The sequence below is a fragment of the Dasypus novemcinctus genome, chromosome 18 (genome assembly GCF_030445035.2).
Source record: "Dasypus novemcinctus isolate mDasNov1 chromosome 18, mDasNov1.1.hap2, whole genome shotgun sequence".
NCBI lineage: Eukaryota > Metazoa > Chordata > Mammalia > Cingulata > Dasypodidae > Dasypus > Dasypus novemcinctus.
This window is the reverse complement of record NC_080690.1, coordinates 32,229,085-32,254,686: the sequence shown is the minus strand read 5'-3', so window position 1 is coordinate 32,254,686 and position 25,602 is coordinate 32,229,085. Positions and strand designations below refer to the sequence as shown.

Genomic DNA, 25,602 nt, shown 5'->3' with positions numbered 1-25,602 from the left:
CTATTAATAAGGAGAAATTATTTAAAAGAATTAAATAGAAACTCTGGAGTTGGAAAGTACAATAACAATAACTGAAATTTTTAAAAAAAATCACAGAAGGGCTCAACAATAGATTGAGCTGGCAGAAAATAATCATTGAACTTGAAGGTAGGCCAGTGGAGAGTACCCAATCTGGAGAAGAGAAAAATAAAAGAAACTGAACAGAGCCTCAGACCTGTGGGACACCATCAAGCATACCAACATTTGCATAATGGGAGTCCCAGAAGAAGAGTGAGAAAAAGTAGAAAGAATATTTGAAGAAATAATAGCCAAAACTTCTGAAACTTTATAGGTTATATTGTATCCCCCTAAATAGGTATGTTCAAGTCCTAGTCCCTGATCCTCTGAATGTGATGTTATTTAAAAATAGGGTCTTTAAAGATAGTACTGTTAAGTTAAGATGAGGCCAAACTGGATTAGGATGGATCATAATCCACTAGGACTAGTGTCTTAGTTTCCTAGCTGGTAAAACAAATATCCTTCAATGGCCCTGACTTAATGGGAATTTATTGGCTTGTGGTTTTGAAACTAGGAGAATCCCAAAACTGAAGTGTCAACAAGGTGATGCTTTTTCCTTAAAGACTGTGGCCTTATGGGGCTGGGTGCTGCTATCTTTGGGTCCTTGGCTTTTCTATCATTTGACAATGCATATGGCTATGTCCTCTCTTCTCTCTCCAGGTTCCAGCTTCCATTAACTCCCAGCTTCTGCTCCTCCATGTGGCTTTGTCTTCATTGCCTCCAGTAACAGGACTAGGGTTGAACCTCATTCATTTGGTTTATACCTAAACTAAAAACAAAATCTTCCAAAGGTCCTATTTACAACAAGGGAGAACTTCATGTGATGACTGGGGCAGAGACTGAAGTGCAAGGATTTCCAGCAAACCATCAGAAGCTAGGAAGATAAGAATAAGGGTTCTCTCCTGCAGATTTTGGGCTTCTGGCCTCCAGAATTGTAGGGCAATAAATTTCTGGTGTTTTAAGTCGTCCAATTTGTGGTACTTTGACAAAGAAGCCCTAGGAAACTCAGATACCAAATTTGATGAAAAACATTAATCTACACATCCAAGAAGTTCAATAAATTCATATAAGGTAAACTTGGAGAGCCACACTTAGAAACATCATAACTAAACTGTCAAAAGACAAAGAATCTTGAAAGCAGCAAGAGAGGCAACTCATCACATACAAGGGATCCTCAATAAGGTAACAGCTAAGCACTCCTAAGAATAAATATATAGATCATGGAATAAAAGTCAGAGTCCAGAAATAAACCCTCACAATTATGGTTAATTTTCAACGAGGATGCCAGAAAAACTAAATGGGGAAAGAATAATTTTTCAACATATGTTGCTAGGTCAAATGTTCCTGGGTCAAGTTGGACCTGTACTTGGACCATATATAAAAATTAACTAAATTGACCAGAGACCTAAATGTAAGAACAAAAACTACAAAACTCTTAGAAGAAGAAAACATAGGCATGAATCTTCATGAGTTGCATTAGGCAATGGTTTCCTAGATATAACAACAAAAACCAAGTGAAAAAAGAAAAGCATAGATAAATGAGACAATCAAAAATAAAAACTTCGTGTTTCAAAGTACACCATCAAGAAAGTGAAAAAAAAAATCTATGGTGTGGGAGAAACTATTTGCAAATCATATGTCTGATAAGGGGCTTGCAGTCAGAATAAAGAACACTGACAATTCAATGAAAAGACAAATAACCAAATCCAATCTCACCCATCAACCAAAATGGCAGCTTAAGATGCCCCAGAGTGCCATTACTCCAGAGAATCTTTGAACTAGCAAAAACTGGCAGAGCCACATTCCTCAAAATTCCAGGAAACAGTTACAGGGTTGCAGTAACTGGGCAAGTACCAAGTCAAGAAAAAGCAGTGTGAAAAATGGTAGGGAAAGCTCGCAGCGCACTTGCTAGCCTCTCCACCCCCTCCCAGCATGGTGTGGAGCCAGCCTGTGGGGTACTCCACTTATCCTCCAGTCCTTTAGATTCTTCAAGCCAAATGGCAAGATGAATGAGATCAAGATGTGTCTTCAGTCTGCATTTGGAATGGCCAACACATCTATTGGCTTATAGACAGCTGAACAAGACTCCAAACTTTTGGGATATACACCCACTTCTACACCCTTCCCCCATTCAAAATAAAAGACATCTTAGTAGACAGTGGTTAGGTCTACAGTAATTTTATTCTAACAGAGAAACCAAGCTGTTATTTTTTTTACATGAGAAGAGCAGATGATGGTTATCTTTCCAAAGGTTGGAGCTTGAGCACGGCTGGCAGCACACATAAGGTTAAAGCCAAAGTCCAGAATATCCTTTTTCCTGCTACTGCCCAGCATTGCCCGACTCACGATGGGAGAGAAGTGACTGCACAACCACCTTGGACGAAGGTAAAGGGTCAAGCGGGCAGGGGTCAACACCCGACAGAAGACAATCATGGAAGGGGACGATGGAATAAAGTGCAGTTACCTATTCCCCAAGATTCTTTACTGAGAAAGGCAAGGGAATGGGATATGCATTAAATTATGTCCATAGTTCTTCTAACAAGTAAATCATGACTGGGTGGGATTAATGGTGAACCAAGCAGTAAAATGACATGATAGTTTAGGCCACTTTTAGATCTTTGTGTTTAAGGAAAAGGACAATGATACGGGAGAAGAAAGGAACATTAAAATGCCTGCAAGTATTTAAAAGAAGAAGCTTTTTTTCCTTAAATATGACTGGAAATAGGATATTTTCTTTTCCTTCTGTTGGTAAGGTTGTGCAAAAAAGAGAGGACAAACAGAGAACAACTGTTATGTTAGCACTAGCCTTCTCAGACAGCCTCCAACACACTGATTTTCATTTTGGATCAATAGAGGAACCCCTCACCATAGTAAGGTGTTTCAGTTAAAGCTTCAGAAATATTGCAATGGTGTGATTGACAGGTTTTTCGGCTCTGACTTTCTTGCATGTGTACAACTCTTTTGGAGAAGCTGGAGACAAAAGAATGGGAGAAGAGTTTGGTTTAGAGCCACAAAGTTCCAGACACCAGCCACGGATGCCTCTGCCCTATTTCACCATGTCTTCTTTTCTGTGAAACAATTAAGACATTCAGTGGCTGAATGTGAAGTACCGTGGCTGAAAGAAATGATCTGCTCACCACCACCTGCCCTTCTTCATCCTTGTGGAGTTCACACAGAAGAGAATGGAGACAGAAAGGATGTCTCTGCTCCCTCTCACCAGGGAAATTATTTGGTGACCTCGTGAATGGCATGGGCAAGGTAGCCAACATTGCCAGAGGTGACCCCTGCCACAGAGATTCGGCCATCCTTTGTCATGTAGATGGAGAACTCCTTGGTCAGCCGTTCCACCTGCAGAGAGAGGAGAGTTTGGGTATACCAGGGAGATTGCTCAGCCTTGGCATGACACAACAGTCAACTTGTTAACAAAGAAAAAAACAGAAGCTCTGTGTTGTTTTTAGGTATTGGGGACTGGGGATTGAACCTGGGACCTTGTATGTTAGAAGCCGGTGCTCAACTGCTGAGCCACATTGGCTTCCCTGAGTTTTCTGTTTTTTTTTTTTTTTTTTTTAATTTTGCTTGTTGTTTTTTCAGGGGGTAGTGGGAACTGAACCCGGGACCTCCCATGTGGGAGGTGGGCACCTCACAGCTTCTACCAAGAAGCTCTTTTTGTACTGAAAGCCTACTCCCAGAGTTTGTTATACAATCTCAGAGTGACGGAAGAATAAAGTAGCAAGTACTTTTTAAAGTAGGAAGATGAATTCCGAGGTTTGAACAGTCGAAAAAATAAATCTTAAGGGTCTGCATGTATAGAAAAGTAGAACTGGAATTCAGCTATGGAATAGCTATTTCTCTACTCAATATTCAGGCTTCTGTTTGACAAAGCTATTATTCTGGCATCTTTTGGACAAGGAATAGCGGTCATTAAAACAACCCAAACTCTTCAGAAGTTTAGTCTCAAGAAGGATACAGATAGGTAAACAACTAATAAAAAGCAATACCTAAGATGAGTTCTATGTACTACCTTTATTTAAAAGAGCTCCAAAAAAATCTGTTTTTAGGGTAACTTAGAATGCAGGTGAACTAGAAGAATTCTTCTGGTTCTCAAGGACTAAGCAATCTGTCAGCTGCTGAGAAGCCAGAGTCCTCTCACCTGTTCAGGCTTTAGCCCTGTGAAGCAGAACATGCCAATCTGGTCAGTGATGTGCTGCCAGTTGTGGGAGGAGCCCTCCTTCTTGAGGTTGGAGACCAGCTGAGTCCGCATGCTAATGATGCGGTCCGCCATGCCTTTCACTTCTTGCAACCTGTAAGAAAATCCAGGATGTCACAGTTAAGACAATGCACTGTGAACCTACAGTGTGCTAAACCTTGTGTCAGGTACCAAGGAGAAATGAAGGACTGAGATATGGTCTTTGCAGCTAAAAGCTCAGTCTGGGCATCGGACCTGTAAACAGCTAACTGTAGAACAAGGCTAACAGAAGTTGCAGTGCTGCGCCAAGAGAGCCCCAAGAACCGGACAGGGTTAATTCTGTCCAGAAGCCTGAAAAGACTTGCTTGACTCTGAACACAATCTCCCCCTTCCTCAGGCTCTACCCTTCCATTCCATCCCCATGGCTCTACAGCAAACGACTGTCAACCTTTACCAAGTAGACTACTGTCAAAGCATTTGCAGTCTATCTCCCTTTTCTTACGTGTTCAAATTCCTAAACCATCTCTCTACGATGAAGTCATATTCAGTTAGAATAGACAGTTGTAAACTGCCAATTAGAGGCCAAGTGAGGGCCCTAGTCATGCTTTGTTTGAACCAATTAAAGATTTTGTTGAAATTGGGCATTTGTACATAGAAACCTAGACTTCTCATTTCTCTTGAAAAGTGAGAAGCTGGAAATACCACATCAGCAGTGTGAGTTCTGGCTGTTGCTGAGAAGTGCCTGGCCCCTCTAGATGTGCCATTGGATTTCAAATTCCCAGCAGTCACCACCCAGCCAGCGCCATTCACTTTGAGGCCTGTGTTCTTAAGGCATTGAGTGTATGACACACAGCTACACTCAACACTACCTTGGCAAACCCTATGCTCCTTGCGCCTACACAGCAAAGCTGTGATTTCTTACATCAGTCAGGGGAGTTCATGATCTGTTCCCACCTTGCCTTTGTTGTTTTCTACATTCTTCACATCCAAGGTTTTTGCTACAAAGACTTTGGACGTTCTACCTACGCATTCCATACGTGACTGTGTCTCTTCTGGTGCAGATCTGTCTGCCCGATTTTCCCTTTCCCCTTCAGTTCCTTTGGAAAAAAGGCCTTCTCTTCAAGCTACAGTCTTTATTACATCTTCCCCAATTACGCACCAGAGGAGCTCTTCCTCCATACAGCATTTATTTCATTCCTGTTTTATATCAATGGTATACATGCATCTTTCTTACTAGATTAGAAACTCCCCATGGGGCTTGTCACCATCTAGCACAGTATTTTAAATACCACAGACTTCAAATGTGCATCGAAATGCACACATAAAAAAACCCAAAACCCAAACAGCTTACCACCAGGGATAATGGAAACAAAAAACCCCTACTTGAACAAAAGCAACCCTATACATACAAACATAACACAGGCAAAAGGGAAGCGGATTTGGCCCAAGGATAGGGCGTCCACCTACCACATGGGAGGTCCGTGGTTCAAACCCAGGGCCTCCTGACCAGTGTGATGAGCAGGCCCATGCACAGTGCTGATGCGCACAAGGAGTGCCCTGCCACGTAGGGGTGTCCCCTGCGTAGGGGAGCCCCATCCGCAAGAAATGCATCCCGTAAGGAGAGCCGCCCAGCATGAAAAAAGTGCAGCCTGCCCGGGAATGGCGCCACACACACATGGAGAGCCGACACAGCACGATGACGCAACAAAAAGAGACAGATTCCCACAGAAGAACACACAGCGAATAGACACAGAGAGCAGACAATTGGGGGTGGGGGAAGGGGAGAGAAATAATAATTAAAACAACAGCAACAACAACAACAAAAACATGGGCAAAGGGGAAAAAAAAACAATTATAGAAGCTAGAGTTACGCTTAATTTTTTCCCTCTTGCAAACTTTCTGAAATGTACTGAAACATTAATTTTATAATGACAAAAAAAAGAGAACTTCTAGACTTTTACTATTTATTTCAATGTTCTTAAGATTATTATATATTTAAGGTAGGAAAAAATTGTTGTCATATGATGAGGTGAGCTACATATGAAGTTTCTTGGACAGTCCATACTGTCTCTCTAGCATCTACTGGGTTGTAACAGGAAAACAGCCACAGATAATTTGTAAACAAATAGGCATGACTGCGTTCCAATAAAATTTTATATTTACAAGTGGGGGGGGGGGGGGGCAGAGAGCTGGATTTAACCTGCTAGATTTGCCAAACCCTGATCTAGAACAATGTTTGTTTTCTAAATTGTGTGTCATGACCCAGGTCATAAATTCGATTTAGTGAAGTACAACTGGCATTTAGAAAATATTGGACTATAGCACACACAGAACTAAGTATTAAACTTTCAAAATGATTTCAGTTACATAGACACATACAGGCAGATCATTCGGGATCACAATGTAAAATATTTCTTACATGAGTTCTAGTAAAGAAAAAAACTGAGAAATACTAATTTGGAGAACAGGCACAAAAAGATAGTATGAATAATAAAAACAAATTATTCAGAAATATCAATTCAGTGCTAGCTATTATGGGGATAAAAATAAAAATATGTTGTTCTTAAGGTTTCTCTACATAAGATACTTATGAATTCAGGGGAAGTCAGGCTTTACTTAACATGGAGATACTGGAATAAAAGGAACTGTCTTCTCTGAATTTTGCTTGTCTCCTATAGGGGAAAGACAAGTGCTAACTTTGTTTTATGGCATTCTTTTTTTTTTTAGGAGGTACCAGGGATTGAACCCAAATCTCATACATATAAAGCAGGTGTGTGACCCCAAGGCTACACTGCTCCCCCTGACTTTGTTTTAAAGTGCTGACAAAGGCACGTTTCTTTCCCTAGCATCCTATGGAAGCTGAGTCCTACTAGTAATGCCACTAGAGGCTGTTATAAAGGAGTTTTGAAGGAACAGGCAGACAGCTGGGAGAGGCACTGGGCCTTTACCATTGTTTTCGCAAGTCCGGGTTAGTCAGGATGGTGGAAGCAATCCTGGCCCCATTGATAGGAGGATTGGAATACATGGGACGGATCAAGATCTTCAACTGCGACTCCACCCTTTTGGCTTCATCAGCATCTTTGCAGACTACAGTGAAGGCCCCCACACGCTCACCTGAAAAGACAGAATGGGACATGTCTTCTAGTTCTGTTATCTAACATGCCGGAGTAAATCGTGATTAAATTTGCTAGATTTTATTTTTCATCAGCAGCACCACAAACATGATTTATAGTTTAAAAACAACAACCAGAATCGTGAATCCAGACACAACAGAAAGACTGAGTTCTCAAGAGTATTCAAGTCTCCTTTCATTTTATTTATATTCTTGGCCACTTTTTGTTTAGAGAGGCAGGAACCAGTTTGTTTCTTTTTTTCTAGACTAACTGAGGGACACTAAAGAATATGTGGCAAAGAAGGCTGAGAAAATCCACTATGCCAGTCTTCGGGAGGGACACAGGCTCAAACATACACACATTCACACCCCAGAACCTAACTCTACATCTCTGTGACAACCTCTCCCAGCTCATCTTCACTCTCATCAGAATGTGCATCACGCTGGGTCCCTTGGCTCACCGTATAAACCCATGTTCTTGGCGTACGACTGGCAGAGGCAAACGTCAATGCCCTGATCGATGAAATAGCGCACGGCCCAGGCATCCTTGTTACCATCACCACTGGCAAAGCCTTGGTAGGCCATGTCAAAGAATGCAAAGAGGTTCTTTTTCTGGGAAGGAGAGGAAGACCAAGGCTTTAGGCAGTCCCTCTGAAGATGCCCGGAGTTAACAGTTTTCGCCCCAGATGGCAGACTGGGAGATGTTTTAATTTTCCTAGAGTTAGGATATACTTTGAAGCTCAGCATCAGCCTCCTCTGGGGCTAATGTAACTCTGGCAAACCAAAGCCAGGGCTCCTGGGACAGCCTCATTAGAGTCAGCTCATCTTGAAAGTTCCCTCTGAATAGTTTTTCTGTCTTATTTTGTTTACAGCACAGATGTGACAAAAGGTGAAAAAAAGGGAAACAAAGGGAGTGAAAATGGGGAAATAAAACAAGAGGAAAGATAGTTTTCTCCTTAGGAATTTTGATTAGTGCCTTCTCTGGCAGCTGACTATGCTCTATGAATGATAATGGCAATGTTGGGGACAGTGGCAAGGAAAGGCGAGGACATGAAAGTATATAAATGAACAACCAACCATTGTGCAAGACAAATACATGTATTAGCAGTAGACATCCTGGGGTCAGAGAGGATGCCTCTCATGCAGGCTAGCCAATGACAGGTTTCATACAGAATTTCCTACACCTATGCTGAGCAAAAAAATCATTTTCAAATTGCTTGTGTACCATCAATTACAGAACTGTTAATTATGTAAATGAGGAAACTTTCCTGGAAATTTCCACGCACGAAAATCTTTTTGCAGCTTAAGGTTAACGAATTCTTGCTGTTAAGTTTTTGCCAAGCTAAGCATTCAAATCTAGTATCTAAACAAACTGTCAGCAGCCAGTTTACCCTCCTCACCTTTACCACTGCTGCTATTTCCTTCCACTGCTCAGGCTGAGGGTCTACTCCCGTGGGATTGTGGGCACAGGCGTGCAGGAGAACAACACTTTGCTCTGGTATTTTCTAAAGAGAAACACAGCCAAGAGATTACTTTGCTTTGCAGCTTTAAGGGAGACCTGAAATGCCAGAGGATCACCATCCTTTGCTAAATAACAAAGACAACCCAAGGCCTGGAAGCTAGTGCATGCCCAGTACTTTAAGTCAGATATTGGAACCCAGCTGGGTGCCATCACACCTCCACAGGGAGGTTTATTCCTTGTTCCTCTGCCCCGCCCACTCTGAAAGCCATACTTACCGAGATGTCCTCCATAGCGCCTGTGAAGTCAAAGCCACAAGTCTTGGGGTCATAGTATCGATAGCTATGGAGCTGCATGCCTGCGTCCCTGAAGATGGGCGTGTGATTTCCCCAGGACGGTTTCGGAAGAAAGACATCGCGGCTGAACTTAAAGAATCTTTGCTAAAAGGGGAGATGAAAGGGGATGGGAAAATGAAGAAAGAAGAGGCAAAGTTAAGTTGGTATTTTTTACTGAGAGGATAACTTAATCCACTGAAACCCAGGTTCTCTCAGTGGTTGAGAGTGTGTATGGATGCAGTAGCCAGACCGCCTGGTCAGAATCCAGGTCCTGACAGCTACTGGCTGTGATCTCTCTGGGCTTCACTTTCTTCATTTGTGAAATGGGGTTAAATATACTTCCCTCACAGGGTTATTAAAAGAACAAATGGGAAGCGGATTTGACCCAATGGATAGAGCGTCCGCCTACCACATGGGAGGCCCGCGGCTCAAACCCAGGGTCTCCTGACCCGTGTGGAGCTGGCCCACATGCAGGGCTGATGCATGCAAGGAGTGCCCTGCCACGCAAGGGTGTCCCCCATGTAGGGGAGCCCCATGCGCAAGGAGTGTACCCTGTAAGGAGAGCCACCCAGCGCGAAAAAGTGTAGCCGCCCAGGAATGGCACCGCACAACACGGAGAGCTGACGCAGCAAGATGATGCAACAAAAAGAAACACTGATTCCCAGTGCCACGGATAAGAATACAAGCAGACACAGAAGAACACACAGCAAATGGACACAGAGAGCAGAAAACTGGGGGGGGGGGGGGGGGGGGTGACGGGGGAGCAGGGAAAGAAACAAAAAATAAATCTTTAAAAAAAAAAAGCAACAAATGTAGGGAGTGAATGTGGCTCAAGCAGTTGAGCACCTGCTTCCCACATAGGAAGGTCCCAGGTTGGATTCCAGTTCCTTAAAACCAAAAAAACATACAACAAGCAAACAAATGAAAAAAAAAAAAAAACCCAACTCAGGGAGCCAATGTAGCTCAGGGGTTGAGCGCTGGCTTCCCACATACAAGGTCCTGGGTTCAATCTCCATCCCCCGTAGCAAAAAAAAAAAAGGAATAATGAGTTAAAATAACAAAAGCTTCTAGTAACAGGAAGCACTCAATAAACTATAGTTACTATTATTATATCTTCCATGTAATTTCTTCAAATACTTGTGTTGGTTCAAATATCTTTTCCCCAACTCCATTTATCAGAGAACAGGAAAACTGTCAACTTTCTGGAAAGAGGAAATAGAATTCTAGGGCCAGCAGCCAAACACACAATCAGTAGGAAACCCTTCATCCTCAATTTCAGCCCACCTTGCAGTTCTTCCCAGAAGGAGTTTTCAGACTCACCAGGAAACTGGCTCCAATCCGTAATGCTCCTGTTCCAGAGATGGACTGCACGGTGGTGTACTGAAGGAGAGACACTCATAGTCAGTGAGGTGCCACACTCTCTCTGCAGGCCCAACACTAATTAGCAGAACTGAGGCCAAGCACACAGAGAGGCACTGCTCTGTACAGCCAGTACCCTTCGTGCTTTAGGAGCTGAAAGCAATGTCCCAAAGGAATATTTGGCATTTTACCTCCCTATTTGCTAAGAGACATTCTCCTCACCTGTTCCCAAAAGAGCTGTCTTTAGATTCCAACACCCTTGTTGATAGAGAAGCTAATTCTTTTCTGCCTGTTACCAATATTACCCCAATGTAAAATAATTCCTTCTCCATATGAGGAAGCAGTGATTTATGCCAAGAAAAAAAGACACTAAGAAGAGTCACAGCAGTAAAACATTATTCTAGAGTTATAGAAAATTGAATGACTCTCTGAACAAAGTTCCTTGAAAAGCAAGTTGACAATATTAGGATAACACTACTATATTTTGACAATTGTCTAATAAGTCCCTCTCTATGAGTTTTCATAATCTGAAAATATTCCTATTATGGGCAACAGGAAGATGCTGGAGATAAATTTGCCTCTTCAAATCAGCTTTAGGGGATGAGTAAGAAACCATCAACAGGTTTAAGAGTCTTGTTTTTTAAAAAATGTTTTAAAGGCACCAAATAAGCACAAGGTACTTTAATCTCTACAAAACGTAAACATATTAAAAAACAAACAAACAAAAAAACATATGAACATATTTTCTGGACCAGGGTGGCAATAGATTAAACTGGGAGAATCCAACTAAACAAACTCTTTACATTTGACTCTTGTAAACTAGATAGATAGAAATAACTTTATTCAGCAGACTACAGGTATGATAATATTAGTTATTCACAAAGGCACATCAATTTATAAAGGACAAGTTGATGATGTTATTTTAAGATAGGCCAATCTCATACTCAGGTTACAAGTGGCTGGACTGGCACAGACTCAGCAAAATCACAGAATGAATTAGTTTTTATATGAAATATCTATAAGAAGGAATTTGTAGAGAAAGTTGGTAGATTAGAGTTTACCAGAGGCAAGGGAAGTGGGGAATAGAGAGTCAATACTTAAAGAGTACACAGTTTATGTGGTGAAAAAGTTTTGGTAATGTATGATGGTAACGGAAGCCAACACTGGAAATGTAATTAATACCACTGAATTTTATACTTAAAAATGGTTAATATGGGTCATTTTGTGTTATATATATGTTACTACAATAAAACAAAAACAAAACCCACAGAGTTTTATAAGGGATTAATAGTTGGTTGGGTTGTATGCTATCAACCAAACCATATTCTATCCCTGACTTAGAATAATTCCTATATTACCTGAGGTAAAGTTGCATGCTGTTCTCTGAATTAATGAACATGTGGACTTACACCAGTTTTGTGAATAAGCTGTATTTATTTTGGCCCTGTGGGGAAAATGTTGGCTTTATTTTGCTACTTGATAAGTTTTTTCCAGACTTACCTAGAAAAATAAATATTTATACAAAATAATGTATCTATTTAAAAAACACATTTTAGGAGCAAAGGTAATAAATACTCAAAACCTTATCTTCTTTAAAACAAAGAAACAAAAAACAACAAAAAAACCCACACACTTTTCTCCAAACCACAAGGCACATGAGGCCCCATGGTGGCCAGTGCTCTGTTTCACAGTCTGGCCATGTCCCACCTGAGCCTGAGATTGACAGGAGCAACTGGCTACTCTGTGGGCACGAACAGGAATCAGTTTGTAAAGAGCTTCTGTCCAGTGATCCTTAGAGCTGGCCACCTTTCTCCCACAGTAAGAGGGCCCTCCAGGGAGCTGAGCTGCAGGGAGATCACCTAGAGACACTTTATACTCCCTCAGGAATGTGGTGACACTCTTGGGACTGCTGACAGTGGAGGGAGGAGAGGGGGTGGTCGTCTTTCTTTCAATGTCCAAACTGGCCGCAAAAGGAGTCAAGACTGGTCCTGGCCCCACCAGTCCATGTGTGGTCTGTTTCCTGCTGGAATCTTAGGACATGAACGTGAGGGCTAATTCTAGGCCTACAACTGGGCCTCGTTAGACTTTTCTCAAGCATATTCGATGTAAAATGAACACAGACTAACAGCAAAAGCAGTGCCAGATTTCTCAATCAGAAACTCCATTTCAGGAATATTATTCCATTTTTGGAATTAGGGTAATATATAGCCTTTTATTTAATTAGAACTAATGTACTATCGACTACACATGAAACGAATTATCTTTTCATATTTGTTTTAACTTGGCAACATTAAAAAACAGACCCCATATGATGCCAGAGTCTGCTCAGCTTACCCGGCCACTTTTCAACACTTCGCTGTTTTCACCTAACGCCAGTTCGGCAGATGCCTTACAAAATTCGGCCAGTCCAATGATGGGCAGGTATTCCTTGTCCAAGCTTTTTGCAGCAATCTGAGCCTCTGCCTAGACCAGAAAAAATGCATCCATTTAGTTCCCCCTCCTTACCTGCAAGTACCACGATTAATATTTAGTGTTTTATAAGTTAAAGTTTAGGAACCTTGTTTTTTATTTGACATTAAAGTCCAGGAAGAACGGTAAGTAGAATACATGATATTCTATATCATAGAACAGAAATACCTTTTATTTTTTTCTTTAAGCTGTATGGAGATGGGTCTATAGAATCTCTTGGTTACCATTTGACAGAATATGGCATTCTCAGAATGGGCAAGAACAAGGTTTTAAGAGAAACACAAAGTAGACAGAAGATGATAAAATCAAACTAAACCCATAAAAAAAAGAGAAACATTTCAAGGTATATAACAGCCTAAGAACCAAGAAAGGTTAATAGAATAGTCACCATCTTCATGCTTTGGTGTCAGGTCTGGCTGTCACTTACCACTGGTGGGCCTCAGGCAAGTTATTAAAGCTTTCTGTCTGTTAATGGGGAAGCAACTGCATCTACACCTCACATGGTTGAGGTGAAAAGATAATAAGGTGATGTACAAAAGTGTTTGGTGGCATTCCAGCTTGCAACAATAGCTAATACTTACTGAATACTTTCACATTCAAAACTTGATGTACTGAGGTCAAAAGCATTCATTGCATGACCCGAGACCCCGCTGGCAGTTTTTAGGTGAGTCATTTCCTCACAATTGCTTCTTCAGTCCTTTCTTCTACTCAGAGAATTGTAGAGCCTGAAGGAACCTGATGTGACCCCTCATTTACTCCCATCCACTCATGTCTTGCACACGTGTTTCACCGAGCCCCGGTTCTGCTGTGTACAGTTCATATTACAGAGATCTGCACTCTCACCCCAAAGTATTCTTCTGTAACTCCCATTCACAGTGCCTAGTTCTGCTGTGTGGAGGAACAACACATCATCACCCCTACCCTTTTGGAAGTGACCAAGCAGCACATTCATATTTCATCAGGGGAGGTGCTGATGGACAGGAATCACATAACTTCTTTAAAAAAAATTATTCCAAGGGAGTTATATTCTTTACAATTATAATGATAATCAACAGAAAGATTACTAATAAAAATATAACAAAAACAGAAAAGACGAAAAAGTGAAAAAAAAAAAATTCTGCAGACCAGTAAGAAGAAAGGGCAAAGCATGCATATGTACCCAAGTTTTTTGTCTGCCCCCACCCGTCAGCAGTTTTGCTGCCTGTGTCCATTTGCTGTGCTATCTTCTGTGTGTTTCTTTTTGTCTTCTCTTCTTGTTCTCTTCTGTCTTCTCTTGTTTGTCTTTTGTCTTCTCTTCTTGTTTTCCCCTCTAGGCTTCACTGGGATTCGATCCTGGGGACCTCTGATGTGGGAGAGAGGTTCCCTGTTGTTTGTGCCACCTCAGTTCCTGGTTTCTGTTGCGTCTCACCTTGGCTCACCCTTAAGTCTCTTTTTTTGTCGTTTCTCTTTTTTCGTTGCGTCATCATCTTTCTGCATCGCCGCGCGGGCCCAGCTCACCACATTGGCATGCCTTTACCAATGGGCCCCAGGGGTCGAACCTGGGTCCTCCCATATAGCAGACGGAAGCCCACTCGCTTGTACCACATCTGCTTCCCCCAAGTTTTATTAAGATAATCAAAATCAGAGAAATAGAAAATAACAATAGTAACCCTCATCCACAAGGGGCTCTTCCTACCACCAAGAGATAATGTTTAAAGTCTTTTCTTTTTTGTGCACCCCAGGATTAAAGATGACACTATGCCTGTTTTGATTAATACAGTTAAAGCCAGTACTGCTTCTGGAACTCGCATCTCTTGACTTCCAGTCTGGCACCCTTTCTGCCATCCTCCAGCAGCTCTCTTAAGTTTACTCATTCTAATTCAGCAGGAGATGGACAGTAAGCTTACCTTCCGGACGCTAGGGAGCACATAAGGCTTTCCATTATCATCCCGGTAGGCACCAACTCCCAGATTCATCTTTTTGCTGTTGGTGTCTCTTTTAAAGGCTTCTGTGACTCCTAGGATGGGATCTGGGGGCCCCATCTCCACGTGGGTCCACCAGGAGCTGAAACGAAAAATACAGGACATCAGTCAAGTTAACTAGATCCCCATGGCCAGGAATGTCTCTGACTACTCCAAGATCCATTTTAAAAAATGCTTGTGCTTGTTATGCACAAGGCATGGCGATAGGCGCCCATCACACGGCAATGTGTTAAGACTTCAAAGCACCTTGCAGGAGACATAAATAATTTCAACACAAATGCTATGAGAAGCAAAAGGGGGCACCTGAACCATCCTGCGGAGGACAGGGTGTTTATTTATGCTTTTAGAGCAGGACAGACCTGATGTGAACTCCCCAGGCAAAGAACTCCCCAGGCAGTGAGATGAGTGTGGTAAAAGATGAGACTAGAGAAGTAAGCAAGGGACAATGCAAGAGTATTATTTAACTTGCCCAAAGGGTCTGGGTTTTATTCTGTTTCCAAACTTGTAGAGAGCACTATTTGGAGAGCTTGTTAAACATACTGGTTCCTGGGCCTCCCCTTTTTTTTTTTTCAGTTAGGCCAGTAATTTATTAAGGTAGGGAGGGGTTGTTTTGTTTTGTTTTTTAAACCGAGTCTCACCTGGAGGTAGTGAAACATGGAGGATCACTCAAAGTTGTTTGTTTTGGTAGGTAGAATGGTGATCAGGTGAGGAAAGTGACATGAAAGAGACTTGAATTTTTGGGAACCCATCTGGCTGCTGAGTGGGTAGTAAAGGCAGAGCAGTTAGAGTGGGTACAGAAGGATCACTGAAGAAGCTGGTTTGTTACCTAGCTAGAGAGAGAGGTGGTGGGGGAGAGGAGGGCCTGAGCCAGGTGAGCAGCAGTGTGGCTATGGAGAGAGAGATCTGTGAAGTATAGAGGGATTAATTAACAATCAGCAGGAGGAACTGGGTTTAACATCCTACCGGTTCCCTCATTAATTAATGGTTTAAAATGCTTGACAATGGTCATTATTTTATAGTGGTGTGAGTCATGATTTTACGTTTAAAAAATTATCCTGTAACTGTTTTGGAGGTGATCTACCAAGAACCAATGGCGTTGCCTGTGAACAGCATTCCTTGGGAAGTACACCTCATCTTTCCTTGGCTCCCAGAGTGAATCCTAGGAGGCGAGAGAACTTTAAATGACTGTCAATTTCTCTAGTTTGTTTATCCCCATCTCTCCTGTTTTGGGCTTTTGTTTCTGGTGTACTTATGGCCAATAAACTAATCTCTGTTAGTGACTAGGAATTTGGTTTTGTGCTCTGACCATTCAATCATCTCTGTAGATGGATGATAGAGGTTGATTCCTATAGGGTGAGAGATGACACAGAACAGTCTTTTGTTTGGCTTTGACTGTTAGTAGATTAAATCAATTAAGACTTTTGCAGACTCTTGAAGATCAGACTTGAGCTTTTTTTGGCCTGTACCAAAATTGTACATCTGAAGCTATAAACTCTCTACGTCTAATTCAGAAAGGCTTTCTTTCTTTTTTTAAACCTGAGTGTCTGAATGTGAACTATTTCCATTTCTGGAGAGTATTAAGGCATTAGATTCACTGCTCTATTCTGATTGTCTTATAGAGATAAATAAGCACTTAAACCAACTGAACATTTCAAAAATGTCCAGAAATGAAGGAAGCTGAGTTTCTAATACTTTTTAAAAAAGATTTTTATTTATTTATTCCCCCCTTGTTGTTTGCACTCGCTGTCTGGTCTCTGTGTCCATTTGCTGTGTGCTCTTTGTGTCTGCCCGTCTTCTGTTTAGGAGGCACTGGGAACCAAACCTGGGACCTCCTGTGTGGGAAAGAGGCACTCAATTCTTTGTGCCAACCACTCCCTGCTTTGTTGTGTCTCTCACTGTGCTTCCTCTTTATGTCCCCTTGCTGCTCATCTTGTTGCATCAGCTTGCTCTCTCACTCATCTTCTCCAGGGGATACCAGAAACTGAACCCAGACCTCCCATGTGGTAGGTGGGCGCTCAGTCACTTGAGCCACATCCGCTTCCCTCTAATACTTTAAATGTGCTAAATTAAATGTTTTTTCTTACAGAGTCTAACTCAGAAACACTAAATACTTGATAAATGTAACTCTTTAGTTTTAATTTAATAAAAACAGCTGCCTTGGGATTAGCCTCCCTGGCACCGAGGGATTGCTAACAAGTACCAACAAGCAATACATCTGGAAAAAAAAGAAAGACCTGGACCAAAAGGGGGAAAAGCTAATGACAAATAAGTTTGTTTGGCTAAGACACTTCGAAGTGTGTTGGGAGGCCATCCCAGAGGCAGTGCTTAAGCACATCTCAATGGGATGTCATTTATAGCCAAAGTAGATACTACTCAAAATAGCGAAGCTCCTCAGGGATATGGAGACATCCAGATACCACAGTTAGGGCAGATAGCTCAGGAATTTTGCCCCTTCACAGTGGGCCCTAATCTGGCATTTATTTATTAAAAAATTTTTTTATGGATGTTCTTTATTTTTTAAAAAGAGTTATTTACTTTTTGATTTATTTCTCCCCCTTCCCACTCCCCCACTGTCTGCTCTCTGTGTCCATTTGCTGTGTGTTCTTCTGTCTACTTGGATTCTTGTCAGTGGCACTGGGAATGTCTCTTTTTGTTGTGTCATCTCACTGTGTCAGCTCTCCATGTGCAGCACCACACTTGGGCAGGCTACACTTTTTTCGTGCGGGGTGGCTCTCCTGACAGGGTGCACTCCTTGCACGTGGGACTCCCCTACATGGCGGACACCCCTGTGTGGCACGACACTCCTTGCATACATCAGCACTGCATGTGGGCCAGCCCACCACGTGGGTCAGGACCCCCATGTAGTAGGTGGACGCTGTATCAGTTGAGGCAAATTCGCTTCCCCTAATCTAGTATTTATGTGCCCCAGTGTGACTGAGTTAGACTCAGCAGTGGTTTCCCTATGCATGACTCTTCTGTCCTTCTATTTGAATCTGTAATTAGTACTAGAGTTGGTAGGTATACATCCAAGAGACTTAAATCTTTGGACTGCCCATGTGCCAGCTGAGCCCTGAACTCAATGGAGTTGTAACATTTACTCTCCAGTTCAATGGACTCATCCAGGACAACTAATGGGGAGAAGATGATGGACAAACAACATACCAAGGAACTGAGAGTGCCTACAACTGCAAGCAAGAGTCCCATCCATCATATGTATGGGATTGAAGCCCCACTCAATCAATGGTGGAGTGGGCATCACCATCCCAGAGTCCTCAAGATTGGGAAAAGAACTATGGACTAAAAAATAGTATTCCACTATTAAAAAAAACAAATTAAAACGAAAGAGCTGCCTTTTCTCTGATTATCCATTTAAGTGTAATACAAATATAGATCTTATTCTATGTGGGTTTGTTTTTCCTAAATTTATACTGATCTGCTGATCAAAGAGGCTAATGTTACTCCTATATGTTAAAAATTATGAAAAAAATAACTGTCTTCAACTCATTAAATCATTATTCTGACGAACTTTAAATTTCAACAGCAATTACATATTTTAATTTTTAAAATCAACACATAATTTTTTAGAGCTGATAGTATAGTTGCCATATTACCCTGTTCCTCTGCCTCAGTTTCCCCTATTAAATCTTAAAGTGGTATGATATATTTGTTACAACTAATGAACATTATCAATACATTATTATTATTCACTAAAGTCAATACATTATTCAGTTTTTTAAAAAGGCTTATTTATTTATTCATTTATTTCTCTCCCCTTCCCCTCCATTATCTGCTCTCTGTGTCGATTCGCTGTGTGTTCTTCTGTGTCCACTTGCATTATCCAGTGGCACTGGGAAACTGCATCTCTTTTTTGTTGTATTATCTTATTGCATCAGCTCTCTATGTGTGGCGCCAATTCTGTGGTTTTTTTCACACAGGGCAGCTCTCCTTGTGGCGCACGTTCCCTGTGCGTGGGGCTCCCTACGCGGGGACACCCCCGTGTGGCAGGGCCAGCCTACCACACAGGTCAGGAGGCCCTGGGGATCGAACCCTGGACCCTCCATATGGTAGACAGACTTTCTATCAGTTGAGCAACATCTACTTCCCAATACATTATTCAGTTTTGAGGCATATAAGTGAGCTATACTGTAAAATGCCCCTCCATAGTCTGATGTTTTCCTTACGATTAGATTGTGGTTATGTGGTTTTGAGAGAACAGGAATTCTATTTTGTAGCATATCAACCTGAAGACAATTTCCAAGATCTCTAGATGACTTAAAATCTTGGACCAATATTAAGTTGAATTAATTAATGGGTTATTAATCATTGGATACTGAGATAATTTGTAAGTAAAACACAACATGGAAACACTGATTACCAAGCATAAATAAAAATTTATATACTTCTGCTTCTTTTTTTATGTATGTTCTAGAGAAGTCATTTTAATGACCATGCTCTTTGCTGCCACTTTAAGGTGTAAAAGGGATGTATGTGGCTATAGAAATTGTATTGTGTGTGTTTATGAGTTTTGCTTGTCCATTAAAAGGCTTGTGCAGGGCTGATTTCCCCTCTTCCCCCAGTTTGCTCTGTGAAATAGAAGTTACTCTGGCTAACAGCTCTAATGAATGGCTGAGACTATACAAGAGTGACAGAGAAATACAACTGTGTTTGTGCTTTTGTCTTTCAGAAAAAGAGGATTGTGCTATAGCAGTGGTTCTCAATTTTTTTTGGTTTTTGGATCTTTTCCACTCTTAAAACTTATTGAGGAGCCAATAAGCTTTTATTTCTGTGGGTACAACTATTAATACTTACTGCATTAGAAGTCAAAACTGAGAAATTTGCTGTACTTATATAGATTTATTTGAAAATAGCACTGATGAAAACACATTCATTGCATGTCAACATAAATAACAGCTTAATATTATGAAAATAGTTTTGACCATGCAGACTACTGACAACCACTGTCCTAAAGTGTCAGTTTGTTCCAAATAGGAAAGAGCACCTGAAGGACAAAACTTAGAATGTGAATTTTATTTGCCTTGATTTACGTAACTGAGTCTGAAGAGAAGCCATGATGTGTTAAATGGGTTTGCTCAATCTTGATGAGCGAGGTTTCTTGGTTTAGTATTAATGACTTCACCTACAATACGAAAGGTCATTTTTTAACCTATGCAATCTGCCTAGAGTAGTTGAGATTCTGTGTTTTACCAGAATACTTCCCTAAGCTTTAGATTGACTCTATCATGTCCTTATACTTAAGGAAAAGCCAAACTAAACAAAAATGGTTCCTTGCTTACAAAAGAACCAAGGCTTTTTTCAACCAGGCTACCACCCACGTTTATTTTTAAATGTTTTGCTGCCATTTTGATTAAATGGTAACCAGTGATTGTTTCTCAGGCCTGCACAATCACATTTTAGTCATGTGACCACATGTCTTCTGGCAACTTCTATTTGGACTTCCCAAAATTGGGTGCTAAAAATAGGAAACATAAAATGTTCAGGCTATCATGTATGCATAAAACTAAATTACCTAGGATTGCCCCTGGAAAGCAGTCTTTTCTTCCAATAAACATCCTCCTGGCAGAATGGATACATTAATGTATCAAATGGAGGTTTTGCCTCATGATAAACTCCTGTTTTATCCTTTTCCTTCAGGGGAAATAAGCAAAAAGCTTTCTAAATAACTTCAGATTATGTAAAATAACCGTTTATATTATATAAACCAAAATCCTTCCCACTGCCTAAACTAGTCAGAGTCTTCGCTACCACGTGCTAAGAGCTGGGAAGGTAAGGAAGAGCAAAACAAATCCCTCATCACCAGATTAATTGGGTGGAGGTGGGGGACAGAAAGATAGAGAGAGGGTAGGGCGCAGAACGTTACTTATGGGCACCTTGAGGGGTGGGCCTAATATCCTGGAGCGGGGGAAGCACAGGGACAGGAAGCTTTCCAGAAGAAGGTAACCCACATGAGCTGACCTAAGGATGAAAGGAGAAAAGGGGCCTTTCTAGCAGGGGCATAAGAACAAAGGCTAAGAATGAGAAAGAACTGGGTGCTCTGACAGAACAAAGTAGAAACTAGCAAAGCAAGATTCCAGATTATTTAAGTGAAAGAGCCTAAATTCTCTTAGTTATCATTTATCTATTCTCAACCAATCAAATGTCTCAGCACTGCACAGTGAAGGTTCTCTGTTTTCATGCTGCTGGCAAAGCTCACTGAATTGATTTCTTTAGAATTTCTTTCCCAACCATAGTTCTCTGGTTGAATTTGGTGCCAGCCGGCACTCATATACCTCACTTCTCCATGGGGGGAGGCATTGTGGATGGCAGATCTGACATGGTAGTAGAGTTAAATTTATCATCTCCTGACAAATATCACCTCAGTCTAATTAGTTGTAATTGGTGTGTGCAGTTAATCCTCTTATTTAAGGGCAGATAATTCGTTTTTGGATTTCCTTGGCTCTTATTTTTCATGGAGGTCTCTTTTAATAGCTTGCCTTATTCAATTTCAGCACTGGGCAAACTGCACACATTCAAATTACAGCTCAGTCAAGTCACCTGCTTTCTGTGAGCAGAGGCAAGTGACTTATTTTTATAAACCTCTAAACCTCAACTTTTTTCATATGTAAAATGAGGGCATAAGAGTACCTACTTGTAAATAAGGATGAAATAAATGAGTTATTCAATCAATATATTGCACTTAGCCTGGCACACAGTGAGTGCTAGGTGTTAGCTGGTATCTTTTTTACTATATTACTACTAGTACAATTAATTTGTTACTATCCTGCAACCAGTATGGAGACTAGGAAGGTGAGCAGGCAGAGTGGAATTCAGAGAGCATAAGGTCACAAGACCTTACCACTAAAAGCATGTCTTTTCTGCTTTTTGATGATTACTATTTAGGTTTTGTAAGAATCTTGTGAGACATGAAATCCCTTTTTTTTGTTGTTGCTCTAGGCTGCTTAGTTGTTCCTAGTATCTAAGCAATACCAAGTAACACATTTATCTCAAAGCAACTTCTGAACAGAATCAGACCCTGCAAACATGTAGCCACCTGCCTATCTATTAACATATCACAGCCATTAACTAAGGAGTGAAAGAAATACTTTAAATGTCAAGGTCATATTAGATTATAAAAGGGAAAACTTCTAGTAAGAAATTTTCATTTTTAAAAAAGTTCCTCCAAGACCCTCCATGAGTGATGACAGAGATAAACTACTTGTTCTGTATGTAATTCATCAAAGCAGCTGCCCCTTGCCACAAGGACAAAAAGCACTGCTCTTTCACAATAAACACTGAAAAATATCTTTGTCAAGTTCTTTAAAAAGTTTATCCAGCATTGAAATTCTCTCAGAAACCATAGCCCTCAGTCTCCTGGCAGAGATTTTATGGAGAAGAGTGGTATCGCTCAAGAATTCTAAAAGTAATTTCAAAATACTGAATTTTGAGCAATCCAACTCTAAGAGTAGGAATACTCAATTTGATTAGTCCTACATTAGCAATCATCCTCAATGCCCTCTAGCCCTTCATTTTCCCATTCCTTCCAGACTCTATTCATATATTGTTAAGAACTCTGGCATTTTAAAAGGGAAAGCATGGGATGAAAACAAGAGTGCCTTGGGTACTAACTGACTGATAACCTGTGGCCTAACAATGATTCCTATCAATGCACTTTGGACAGAAGCTCAAAACCTGGGCTGTTGAGCAATGTCGATTAGCCAACCAGACGATGTTCGGTACAAAACATTCAGATAGCATTTCTAATTCAAAGGCCTTGCAGTTTATCCCGGGCATAAGCCTACTTAGTGCTTTACAGTTTTAAAAATGCTTTCCTCACATTCTTATTTTGATGTGAGGAGAGGTTATCTTGCCCAAAATAAAAGAGACAATGATGACTAAAATATTTTTAGACAACACTACATTTTTAATCTTCTATTGGTTTTTGCACCACTATTGTCCACTGCCTTTCCAAATCATTTCACAATACTTTTTCAGTTATTTCACTGAATTAAATAATTAAAAACTGATCTTTATAAATCAAAATGCATCAGCATAGACATTTTTTCTTCACTGATTTGCGACTGTCTAATAATGTCACTCTGCTTTTATAGCACAGTTCAACAAGAAAAGATCAAACGTTCAATGTTTTCTGTTTAAGATATACATAGCTAAGTGAATACTGAAATTTAGAAAGATTTCCATTTAAATGAGTCAAGTGTGAAAATTAAGAATTTCTTAGTATAAATTCGTAATTCTTGAGAATACTGAGTTCCAGTTTTATTGTATTAGCATGAGCTATGATTTAAAAAAAAAAAAGGAAACCTCAACAGACTGAGTTTGTTTGAAATGTTTCTGGCTTGCTCTCAGTAAAGACCATGCATCCTTGTTTGCCTCTGAATACCACCTTCACCAGCAGGTGCTCAAACATTTCAACGCTTTTACTTTTTCATACACATTTTCACCACTGTGAAGGTTCTCCTATTGGTCCAGATTTTGATCTAAAACACACTAAAATGCCATATTTGTTTCTGTTACATTAATTTAAAAATCATGGTTTAAAATGAAAATATTCCATTTGAAAGACATGCTGGACACCCATTCCAAGCGCTGAGATAGAAGGGTGAACAAAGGAAGTAAGGTCTCTACTCTTGTGGAGCTAACATTCTAATGAGAACCAGACAAAAGAAAAATGAGTCAGGCTCTCAACCTGAGAGGCCACACCCACAGGCACCGTCACCAAGTACTTTAAATTGGGCCTCTAGCCATCCTGCCAAATCCATGAAACAGGGGATTAAGATTACTACAACGGACTTTTTCTTTCCCACAAATTTCAGTCACCCTTTTCTTTTCTCCAAATGCGCAGTGTAAACGGCGAGCTCCTCCCTAATTGGGCCCACGAGGTAAGGAGGCTTACAGAGCAACAGCCCTGAGTGGGCCAAGGTGCCCCATCAGGGAAAGGAGTAAGTGTGACGGCCTGGGCAAAGCAGTGCTGCCAAGAGCCTGCGGTTGTGGAAAGGACAGTCTGTTCTGCTGGTCTGTCAGGCGCTACAGGCATCCTGCGTGCATTCAAAAGGAAGTCCAAGGTATGCACGAGAGACCACGGTTTTGCTCCTTGCAGTTTGTATGTTTGGAGACTCGGTCCCTCATTAGGTAATACTTAAGGCCAGTGCCCAGGATAAGCTTATTCCGTGAATTAACAGACTGGTTCAGGTCTCCGTCAAGAGGAAATTACTAGCTCTCCTTATGCTCTGTACTTTTTCTCTGTTAACACCCGGCACAGTTTGAAATTATACATTTGTAATTTTTTGAGCGAAGTCTCCCCGTCCCTCAGTCTTGTTCACCAATGTATTATCGGAACTGGTTCAGTACCCGGCTCTGAGAAACTGGATTATGAAATATTTACTGAATGAAAGAGCAGAGCCAATTTGGGGATGGAGAAGAATGAACAGTTCCTTACAACCGGACAGCCTAATGGTTGTCCTTAGGCGCCAGGTCAAGGGCACACGAGGCCCCAGGCGCCGCAGCCAATCCGCGGCAGGCCAGCCCCGCGCTACGGCCCGCGCGCTCCGCTCTCGCCACCCCACGTCCCCATCGCGTCCCCACGCGCTCGGGGTGCACCAGGCCCTGGCCCCGGGCCCGCCCTTGAATGGGAATCCGGGTGCGGCCGAGGGGCCACCCTTCCTTCCCCAGGGGAATGCGCTGGCTCGCTCTCCTGCTGTCTCGGCGGAGGGGAGAGGAGGGACGTGGGCGCCCGAGGGTGCCTGGGGGGAGCGGACGCTCGGTTCTCAGCCCCAGGGAGAGCAAGCCGAGGGGAGGGCAGACAAGGTGCCGCGGCGCGCGCGAGCCGGACGCCAGCGGCGCTGCTGGGCAGGCCCGTCCTCCCGCTCGGGCTCCAGATCCTCCCGGCTCACCTGGCCCTGGCGGAGGCCGCGGCGGCGAGGCCTGGCTGGAGAGCGGCGGCGACCCCGGAGAGGACGCGGCAGGAGTGCAGCAGGGCCATGGCGGTCGGCAGGCGAGCAGCAGACGGCGACAGCGCGGAGCCGGGGACGAGCGGGCGCGGACTACGGGACCCGCGCCTGCTGCAAGCGAGAACAGCGACTTCGCAGGGCGGACTAGAGCGGCCGCGCTCGGGCCCGAGCCGCGCCACAGCGTCCCCTGCGGCCAGGGGCTTAACGACGCGGGCTTGGCGGAGCCGCGTGGTCCTGGACCGGTGAGATCGCCCGGCTTATCGCTGCCTGCGGGGCTCCAGGACCGCTGCGCCGGGCACGTAAAGTGTTTTATTCTCTTCATCACTACGGAGCAACCAGGTAGCTGTCGACTAGTAAAGAAGGGAAAATGAAGTCTGAAAAAAGTTAAAAAGGTGCCCGACCCTACACGTCCTGCCTGCCTGTTTCCCAAAGTGCAAATCACCTTACCCTTCTTCCTGGGTGTTTCCTTATGCTGTTAAGGAGAAGATAATGGTGCTATCACGTGAGACTCCTGTGAGGATTAAGTGATATTAGCAGATTATGTCTAAAAACAGGGATTGATTTAGGAAGCACAAAATAACTCAGAGCTGTTAATGACACACTTCGTATTATGGAATCCTTCCAATTGTGTGTGGAAGGGAAATAATCAGTTTTGAAGGGAAAAGCGAATTAATTTGATACCCCAAAAACTAAATGATTCAA

General features: G+C 42.1%; 1 protein-coding gene across 1 annotated transcript; it reads right to left on the bottom strand.

Moving 5' to 3' along the window:
* Window positions 1-2,219: 2,219 nt before the first annotated feature.
* On the bottom strand, window positions 2,220-25,340 carry GOT2 (glutamic-oxaloacetic transaminase 2). The gene is made up of 10 exons (XM_004482976.5): window positions 24,844-25,340; window positions 14,864-15,020; window positions 12,843-12,971; window positions 10,470-10,529; window positions 9,093-9,254; window positions 8,756-8,860; window positions 7,817-7,967; window positions 7,192-7,357; window positions 4,208-4,358; window positions 2,220-3,405 (listed from the first exon to the last, which is right to left on the bottom strand). The coding sequence occupies exons 1-10, from the start codon at window positions 24,930-24,932 to the stop codon at window positions 3,283-3,285; spliced, it is 1,293 nt and encodes a 430-aa protein (XP_004483033.1). The 5' UTR covers window positions 24,933-25,340; the 3' UTR covers window positions 2,220-3,282.
* Between the last annotated feature and the right edge of the window lie 262 nt (window positions 25,341-25,602).